The sequence below is a fragment of the Larus michahellis genome, chromosome 22, assembly GCF_964199755.1.
Source record: "Larus michahellis chromosome 22, bLarMic1.1, whole genome shotgun sequence".
NCBI lineage: Eukaryota > Metazoa > Chordata > Aves > Charadriiformes > Laridae > Larus > Larus michahellis.
This window is the reverse complement of record NC_133917.1, coordinates 4,817,793-4,827,434: the sequence shown is the minus strand read 5'-3', so window position 1 is coordinate 4,827,434 and position 9,642 is coordinate 4,817,793. Positions and strand designations below refer to the sequence as shown.

The 9,642-nt window shown below is 42.5% G+C and overlaps 1 protein-coding gene across 5 annotated transcripts in view; it reads right to left on the bottom strand.

The window, feature by feature from the left end:
- Positions 1-918: 918 nt before the first annotated feature.
- Positions 919-9,642, bottom strand: part of DIP2B (disco interacting protein 2 homolog B) — a 70,275-nt gene continuing 61,551 nt past the window's right edge. For 3 of the 5 annotated variants that reach the window (XM_074565167.1, XM_074565169.1, XM_074565170.1), the window contains 8 exons: positions 9,107-9,275; positions 7,899-8,069; positions 7,315-7,376; positions 7,132-7,189; positions 6,450-6,524; positions 5,666-5,843; positions 5,382-5,541; positions 919-4,881 (listed from right to left, as the gene is read on the bottom strand). In XM_074565167.1, coding sequence (XP_074421268.1) covers positions 4,629-4,881; positions 5,382-5,541; positions 5,666-5,843; positions 6,450-6,524; positions 7,132-7,189; positions 7,315-7,376; positions 7,899-8,069; positions 9,107-9,275 — 1,126 coding nt within the window. In that variant the 3' untranslated portion in view covers positions 919-4,628. Of the gene's footprint in view, positions 4,882-5,381; positions 5,542-5,665; positions 5,844-6,449; positions 6,525-7,131; positions 7,190-7,314; positions 7,377-7,470; positions 7,719-7,898; positions 8,070-9,106; positions 9,276-9,642 lie in introns of those variants that run through there. The other 2 variants (XM_074565168.1, XR_012584434.1) reach the window with 2 other exon arrangements.

Here is a 9,642-nt window from a genome sequence, read left to right as displayed (position 1 = left end):
GCCCGCTGCTCCCCACGGCCCAACTCCCCAGGTCAGAGGTTTGCAGTAAATCCCGCAGCGGTTCCTGCCCCGACACCGGCCTCAGCCGCTGCCCAAACGCTGCCTGGGCTCCACGTCTCTCTTCTGGAGAATCACACAGAGCTTTTCTGGCCCAATTAGCATTAATTAACTCTTCTGCCTAAAGTTCCAATCCCAGAGAAGGGGCCCAGGCTGGAGCTGCAACAACCAGAACAAGAATCTTCAGACACTGGGGAAATTTGATCACTCAAGTCTAAATGTATTTATGGAAAGATTTATTGGCTATTTCAATTTATTAGATTCATAAACCAAAAGTAAGTTAGTGTCTTTTTGGCCTTTGGGTGTTTTTTTTGTTTTTGTTTTTGTTTTGTTTGTTTGTTTGTGGTCTGTTTTTGGTTTTTTAAAAAGGTTTTCCCAATATTAAGCAAATAATTTTAAAATAGTGGAATGATTTACTGAAAATGAAATGTTTTCAAAAGAAACCATGGTAACATTGCTACTCCTCATTTGTAGGAAATAACGTGTCTAAGTATAATCTTACCCAGAAACACACCGCCATTAACAGGCACACGCACAGACAGCAGCTGGTGTGAGATTCCAATAAGAATTACATCCTCACTGGTACTAAAGGACATCTTAACATTTATGAATATTTAAAATAAATCTTCAAAAAATCTCCGCGGAGATGATTATCCAGTGTTAAACCTCAAGAGCCACCGCGGTTTCTGTGTCGTCAGCTCACGCTGAGCCTCACAAAGTCACTTCGGTCCCCCAGGGGACAAACCCCCAAAGGTTTCAGAGTCAGTAAATCTCTCATTGAATCCCAGTTCAAAATAAAATAAATAAAATAAAATAAAAGTATCCTCTGGAGAAACAGGAGATGAAGAACTAAGCAAGCAATCAGGCATCAATATTTATTAACACAAGACAAAGGAAACACAATCAATGCGTTAATGGAACACTGTCCAGCCAGATGTTAAATTTAAAAATGTATAGCTAATCTAACTTTAAATAAATAAAAACTTTATACATAATTACATAATGCTGTAGTCTGAATTTGACAATGGTAAATAGGTCGACAGAAATTAAAGAAAAACTGCATTTAGGGCTAAAATTTATCTCGTTTTTACAACCTTATTTTTAGGACCGTTAGTATGACGCATCTTAATTACATTTATTTAAATCAGAAACGCAGTGCACATTTTAACGGCACAGGACTGGGATTTACCTGTACCCACATATTTTGCTTAGGGAGTATTCATAAACAGTCAGACATACAAAATATTTTAGTTCAGAGTGTTAGGAATTCCTAGTTTTTAAGTTTCACTGCAGCTGTTCGCTTGGAATCTGATGGACAACAGTAGGAAATAGTTTGCCTTTTGCAAGCGGGCAAGCTGCAAAGCAAAGCGGCCCCGCGAGGCGGCTTTGGGGGCTCAGCACCGGACCCGGCAGCTACGGAAAAGCATCGGAGAGTGAACCTGAGTGTGCAACGTGAGCGGCCGCCAGGCTTCTGTCTCGGCTCGTTCTCGGACGTACGACACCAAGCGACAATCGCGAAGGGGAACGGTCCCGTCCCCGATGGCCCTGCACAACCTGACCATCACCTGCCGCTCTGGAGGAACAAACGCCCAGCCCCGGAGGGGCCAGCACGGAAAACCAGTTGGTTACCTCAAAGGGACACGTGAGGCTTAGATCATATTATTAGATTATATCCTCATCTACAGATGAGGCAGCAGAAGGAGTGAAAGGCCCGTGGGCCTCGCGGCAGGTCGTTAGTGGAGCGTGAGTCAGAAACGGGGGTTTCGGAGTCACAGCTCTGCGCCTCTTCCCCTCCAGGCCGTGGCTTTTCGCTGTGCCAAACAGGGGCCAAAGCACCCAACGCTGGCAGAACCGGGCAGCTGCTCCGCGGCACTGACTGGCCATGAATGGAATGTTATCGCATTCTATGGGCAGGACTGTAAACTTATAGCTCTCCAACAGGGAGAAATGTAACGTGCCAGAATAAAGATTAAGAGTTACACAGTCAACTTGCAAGATAAAACTCCAAGCCCTAAGCAGCTATCAATACCTATCCAAATAAAAAACAAGGAAAAAAAATAATCAAGATAATCCAGTATGGCATTCAAAAATGCCATTTCAGAACGTCAGTCTGCCACATGCTGGGAATCTTTGCTCAAATTAATACACGCCTTTTTTATTCCTGAAAAATTGCAAGTAAAAATAAAAGTCAATCCTAGAATTGGACTTAAAATCCACTTCAGTGGACAAATAAAGTATTTGTCGAAACAATTTATCTAAAGCTTTGATTTGAGTAAGAAAAAGGTCAAGACCATCAGAATTTTTTTCTGAAACGGGCAACACTGAGGTGACGCTGTGCTGCAAGTCACTTTGCGGTGCAAGAAAACAGAAAAAATGAAGTGATGCATAACACCTAACAACAAGACTTTGCCGGCTGACAAGGGAGAACAACTTCTGTGCCCTTTACACCCTAAATAAGTCGCAGGACCAACTCCGTTAGTCACAGTTACACCCGCCACTTGCCTCACTGTGGCCAATTTGTTAAAACTAAATATATTAAAGACGTGACGCACAGGTATTTGGGCTGCACACCGTGAGAGCCCAGAGCCCATCCCTACTGCGAATGCAGCACCCACCACGCGAGACCACGAGCACCGCGGTGCTGCCGGACCGCTGCGGCAGGCACAGAGATTCCGCAGGGGTGTGCGTGCACCTGGGAACCGAAGCGTTTGCAAAGGGCTCTTCCCTCTGGACTTGCCATCACAGCTTCCAGTTTTTAAATCTATTCCCCCGCCAAATAATTTTCAAAAATAACATTCAGAATTTCTTATCTAAATTTTAACACTCCTGCCTTCAAGTGAGGAACTAACAGAACGCTTCAGGGGTTTTTCAAGAACAAAACTGGGGTTTGCTTACAGATACACTCTGATAACTGCCACAGGATCTTCTGAGTTCATCATTCTATAAACATTTTAAAAACTGCCCAAAAACTTTGAGTGAGGTAATCTGGAACATTCCATAAATTTTAATAACAAGTTATTTACACTGTATACCACATTTGACTCAAAAAACCCCTGTTGCAGTATCTGGTATGAGCTCTCCTTGCTTCCAAAATTGTATTTTCTCAACACCCAGAGGAATTTAATCGTTCTTAAAAGATTATTAAGCATTAGACAAAAGAAAGGTAATTTTGAGTCAAAGCTTAAGCACCGTCCCTCCCTCAGCCCGCTGTGCAATTGCTTCCGAACAGTAAGAGCTTAAACCCGCTACTCTCAGGCTTCTCTTTCTTTACATTTACTAATGTGAAAGCCGACGCAGTATTTTGAAGGCCGGGATATTAATTTTCACAAAGTTATTTAACAACGCGTTTACCAGAATTGCTCTATCTCGTTTTTGTGCCTCCTCCTATAAAAGAATAATTGCATTCAAGTTAAACCCCAGAATTTTCTAATTCTTCCTAGTGAATGCTTTGAGGAAAAGTGGGTTGTTGCCTCCTCCCAGTTTACGTTAAAGCCTATTTACAGTATTTCTTGATCTACCAAAAGGGAACTGAATGGAATAATGACCGAATTGCACAAACAGCGACTTTAACTGTGTGTCAATCTAAAGGATTTTTTTCCCCTTTAAAGGTGTCGCCGAGGGCGGAGGCAGAGGCTGCCCCTCAGGGGGGGCATCACACCAGTTCAGCATTTTGCACTTGCACTGCGATTTCTACCAAACTCCACACTCCCCTTTAAGTTCAGCCTCCTTTAGAAAGACGTGCCTTAAAATCACAGGTTTCTACATGCTCTGACACACTTCTGGCCAGCAATAAAAGACTACATACTGAAATAGGAAAACTTGTGAAAGATGCGTGTATCTCACATTAGTCGTCTAACCAAATGTAATTATGCTAAGGACCACAAAAGTTACTTGTCCTTAAAAATTTCTACCTTCAGCTGTCATCATTATCCAAGTTAATTTTCTATCTAAGTGAATTATGTATAATAATATTTACATATTTAAAATATAGGCAAAATTCTTTTTTAAATTCAAGAAATATCTATATGAATAAGTAACTCTTAGATTCCGTAAGTTATTGATTTGGTCATGGCACAATTTTAAATAAGTTGTGTGATCCCATGGAATGAATAGCTACAGTACAGATGCAAAGTACATTATATAGTAGGGAACTGCGGAACTCTGATGACCCTTTTCTTAATAGTTTATTATCTTAACTAAATAAACCCTCCCCTTATAGAATCCTAAAACAGTATTAGATAAAAATACAAATATGTACAACAGATGAAAAAAGTAACACTACTGTAAAGGCCTTAGGAATTTTGTAGCTCACACACTTGTCAACTTTGCATTTTCTATAAAGCTAATATTTCAGTAAACTGTTACAAGTGTTTTCCATTGTCTACCACATTTCCTTTTGTCCGCTGGTAGTTAACGGGATCTTAACACCACAGGATGAGATGAAGGGAATATGGCAGCAAGCTCAAACTTCAGATCAAGTATTAGTAATATTCACCAGCTTCATTTCTACAGCCACCCTTTGTCACTTAGTGGTCCTGCGAAGTTTCTGAACATCACTTCCCCCGTACGTGTTACATGTTATAGGCCACGTATATGGGGTCTAACTGATCGGCTAGAAAGCTGTCGCGGAGATGCATTCGTTGTTTCTCTCCTCTGGAATTGATAGGAATAACTCCAGGATCCACCACCACCACCACGCCCACGATTAGGTAATGTTCTTCCAGGACCACATTTGTAACCAGAGGAACCAAATCCAGGGCTTCCTGTTCGCAGCCACACAGCTCCACAACCACCACGAGCAAGTTGGTCCACGTGAATACAGCACTAGAAGTTAAAAAGGGAAAAAAAAACAAAAACAGAAACACACAGTTATTTTCACAAACATGAAGATCCAGACTTTACAGTTCTTTATCCTTAGATGGAGCCTGCCACCTGCTTTGGGCTGCATTTCCAAGCACGCTAACTCCGAGAGGACCTAGTCCCAGCGTGTCGAAGAGCAGTTCCAACACATCTCGATACTACCTAGTGTGACACACGCACTAAATGCTGCCTTCACTGACTCAAACATAAATGGTTCTTTACACCACAGAGCAGGAAATCATCATTTCTATTTTGAATTAAGCCTCGTGAGAAAACATTGAGTCAGTCAGCCCAGTATTATTCCGATCTACAGATGGGAAATGAGGTGCATGACTTGCTGATGGTAACACCCAAAAAGTATCTGAATTTGCCTCGTATTTTTTTCTGTAAATCCTGCATCTTTGCATAAACATTGCTACGTTTCAGCTAGGTTAGGACGAATTCATTTTCCGCAGCTGTTTTACCATTCAGCAATGCTTCTGTGTGTTCGAGATACAGAAGTCTCAATGTCAATCGGATGGTACCGCAGTCCCCTCAGCTCCAGCGTTTCATCCAGTGCTCCAACAACGTACAGTGCATCGTGGCGCTCTAGAGAGGAGAGATGGGAAATGACGCGTATGCATACTATGGAAACAGAAAATGGCAGACAATAAATGGAATTTAGATAAAAAAAAAAAGTGTATCCAGACAGGTATGAAAGAAAACTCTTCATCTTCATTTAGAAAATGAAGACTAATTTCTGCCATACCTCCGCTGGCAGCTGTGAGCTCAGTGCGACGAACAAAACCAAGGTATCCAGTCCGAGCCCAAAGTGTCTGAGCGGCATCGCCAAAGCTCAGGCGAGTGTTGAAATGATCAGCTTGAAGGGTTTCGTTGTCGTAGATAGTATAGTAGCCACTGGCTGTGTGGGGGCTATTTACCCAAATCTGCTCAGGAAGTGGAAAAACAGTCAGATTCACACACTGCAAAAGCAGAGCATCTGCTGAGCATTAAAATGAAGCAGGTAATAAACTGTAACCGGAAGGTTCTCTCTTTATCTGAGATTTTTCGATCCAAAAAAATGTTCTGCATTTAGCTCAAACCTCCAAATATGCTGTAGAATCTTAAAAATGCATCTTGCAGATCTACTCTCCTAATAACTGTAAGCTGAGGATTAACTGAGTAAATAAACTGTGGTTTTTTTATAACATATGATGTCCAAAAATTGATAATAATCTATCACCACAGATCAAATATACTGGTGTGTAATCAAGACAAGGAAAGCAAAATGTAAATTATATTACTTGGAAGCCAGTTATGCAAGATTTAGAGGGGAGTAAGCCTTCCCTTCTAGTAGGCTTTCTTCTTCTTTAAACTCGACAGTGAAATAACACACCCAAATTCTGAAGACTCCAGCAATAATTCAGCTTAAAAAGGCCTGCAAGTCTTACCGCTCACAAACCGTCACCCAGCAACTTACATAACCCCGCAGAGAGAATTTAGCGCAAGAAGCAGACAACAGAAGCGACCCAAATAGTGAAATCTGCACTTACCTCCCCAAGATGAGAATCTCCAAGAGGCCCTTTTGTCTCCGGATTCACGATGACTACTTTGACTCCAGGTAAAATCTAAAGATCACAAGGAGGAATATGTGAACCGTATATGAATTATCTTGACGCACAACTAAAATATAAAAGCTGTTCATTTACCTCCGCAAAGGCATGATTTCACCCACAGAAATTACAAACAGGTATAAAACATGCTAGGGCATGTACACTGAAGTGCGCTAACGGTATGAATGTATTTTGAGACTTAAGAGCCACACCGGTAAGGGATTATAGGCCTGTAAACCTTGCTAGACCTTGGTTTTGAAAAATTCAGTGTTAAAAACCACTGGGAAACATCTTTTTGTTAATCCGTTTAAAGAAGGGAACAAGAGCTACAGTAAATGTCAAGCGCATGCAGATTTCAAGGATGCAACAGCAGACACTTTTGATAGGGTTCATTTACTGTGAACAGAACCAATTCTCCCAATTCTCAGCAAAGCACGCTCCTAAATCAACACGTACTTCATTATAAATCAAGCTAACTTCCCAGAGGAACAGAGTAACCAGCTACCCCCTTTCCTCATGCCGTGCCACAAGGCCACCTTTCCTAGCTACACATCTACGTCATAAGGGGCGTGAAAAGCAACACGCGGTCATGAGATGCCTCTAGGTAATAACACGAAATTACCTTCCCGGATTCTGAGAGCAGGAGGCTTTGTGGAGCTCCCCTTTCCACCAGACGTACTCTGAAGGTAAAGAAAACGTTGTCAGGGAAAAAAAGAGAGCTGAAATCTGCCGAGAGGTGTGATAGCTCACTACCATCACAACATTTTATAAAGTTATTAAATAAGTTTAAGTAAACTGACTGTACCTGTCATGCCTCAAGGATTTCAGATCTACATACACCGTGGTGGGATCAGGCCCAGACGTTCCCTGAAGAGTTAACATTTTAAAAAAAAGTTAATGTCTCCACAGAAGTCAGGGTAACTTCTGCCTGAGCTCATAAACGTTTCCAGGGGTTTCTTACCGGCAGCAAAATTCATATTCACATTTCCCCTCCTTCGCAGTTGCACTAAGGGAAAGACTTCAGTAACCAGAGTGTTTTCTCTCTATTCCAACCCCAGTGTGGGAGGCATCTCTGGGGAGGGGGAGCTGCTATGGAGACAGCCCAAGCACGTTCAGCTATCAGCCCCGGGGCAACTAGTCACCGTTTACATGGAAATAAACAGTTCTCTAATGTCATGTTTCAGTTGCCTTGAGCATCTGCGATAGAATCTGGCAGTTGAAAACAAGAGAAGCTGCTTAAATCTTGTGCCAGCTGTTCTCTACAAAGCAGATGTCGGGCTACACAATGCAGAAGCGTGTGCAGACCAGGAATTTTGCCGATTCAGAATACAACTGAATCTGGAAATCTGATGCCCGTGGCAGCACATGCACTAGAAAGCACTCGGTTACCTGTAAACAGATAGCAACGTTGACTCTTGACCCGAAGGTGGTGCTTACAGCACGAGAGGACAGGCCGATGTCTTTGAAGAGTTTGGAGAAGGAGTGAGTGAGAGAAACGCGCGGCCTTTCCTCTGCAACTACCACACAAGTCCGGACACAGGACAGATTAATTCCTCGTGCCTGGAAAAAACACAAATGAGTGCAAAGGGCTGTATGTGTTAATTACCTCTGCCACACCGTACCAAGATTTGTCCCCTCACAAGTAGCGACATTTGCTTTTTATCCCTGGAAATTACTTGGGAAACGCAGGGCTAACCCTCTTCTTGTGTTCAAGTTATTTCCTCTTTTCAGCTTCTATTTGTAATGATAAAACGTGTCTGACCAGAGCCTAGAAACACCACTAGAACAAAATATGAATTAACAGTACTTCTTCCTCTGCTACAGAACATAGCGCCATGTGCTTCTGTGGTGCTTTTCAGCTACGATTACATCTGTTATTCCCTCTTTGTATAGATGGAAACCAAACCAAGTGAGAGTAAAGTCATTTACTGGGATTACACTGAGTCTTTAACAAAACCAGAATCCATTATTATTTCTAGACATGATCATGAATGCACTCAACAGCACTAGCCAGCTGTTCGAATCTCTGCATTACGCTGTTTAGCTGCTGACACCCCCCAAGGCAGACAGCAACGGAACACAACTGATCCTTAACCTCGCAGATGGAGTACACTGTGTCAGTAAACCCCATGCAAAAAGCCACCTCAACTGTTTTATGTAGCTTGGTTTTTTTTTTCCCCCCCTTCCTCTTATCTCCAAGGAGAAACCACCTCTATTTAGCAAACCGCCTGCCGCGTGTGCTTTGCATCATGTGCTGGTCTGAGCCGTCGCTGCAGACTCTTACATAAGCGGTTCCTCTGCAGAGCATCCTGCTGCCGGCGTCCTCGCTCCGTCCTCGCTCCGGGCTCTGCCCAGCAGCCTCCACACTCGCTGCCAACCTCCTCCCTGCACTGCAACACGCCCCCACACCCTGCAATTCCAATCCTCCTCAATTGCTGGGGCTGCCAACAGTTTTTGGTGCTTTTGCTTTTTGAGCAAGGTGCGGACTTGAGACTCATGCAACGGGAAAACCGTTGTCATTAACAATTGTATCACTTTGCTTTAGTACCACAGTTTCCTTAGTTTATGTAACATCACATTCAGGAAACATTTCTTACCTTTAACATTTCAACTTGGTTTCCAAGTCCCTTTGTGCACAGTTCCATGACTGAATAGGAACAGAAAGTGTCCCTTATTTTATACTGGCTGACAGTAGATAACCAGAGAAAAAGATTGGATTCCAGCTCCATAGGAGGAATTAAAATTGACTGGTGTCCAGAATACACACTGTGAAGAACATAAAGGAAGAAAACAATTTTGTGTAGCACGTTATCTTTTAAATTAATATTTACTGTATTTTCACATTACATTCCTGCTAGACCAAAGGCAGGTTGTGGGACTCTGCATCTGAGGCAAACTGATAATAGCTGCGATGCCCACCTTCTGTAGCAACATCGTTTTAAAAATACAACTTACTGTACAAGAATAATAATTTACACACACGCACAAACGTGCACACACGCTGTCAGAGTGAAGAGAACTGGCTCAACCACACAGTTTACAGAATGAAAACTCCCTCACTGCAACATATAATCAAGGAAGAAAGGCAAGAGAAACATTCTGGAGCCAGTAATATTTGGCAGCACAAATACAC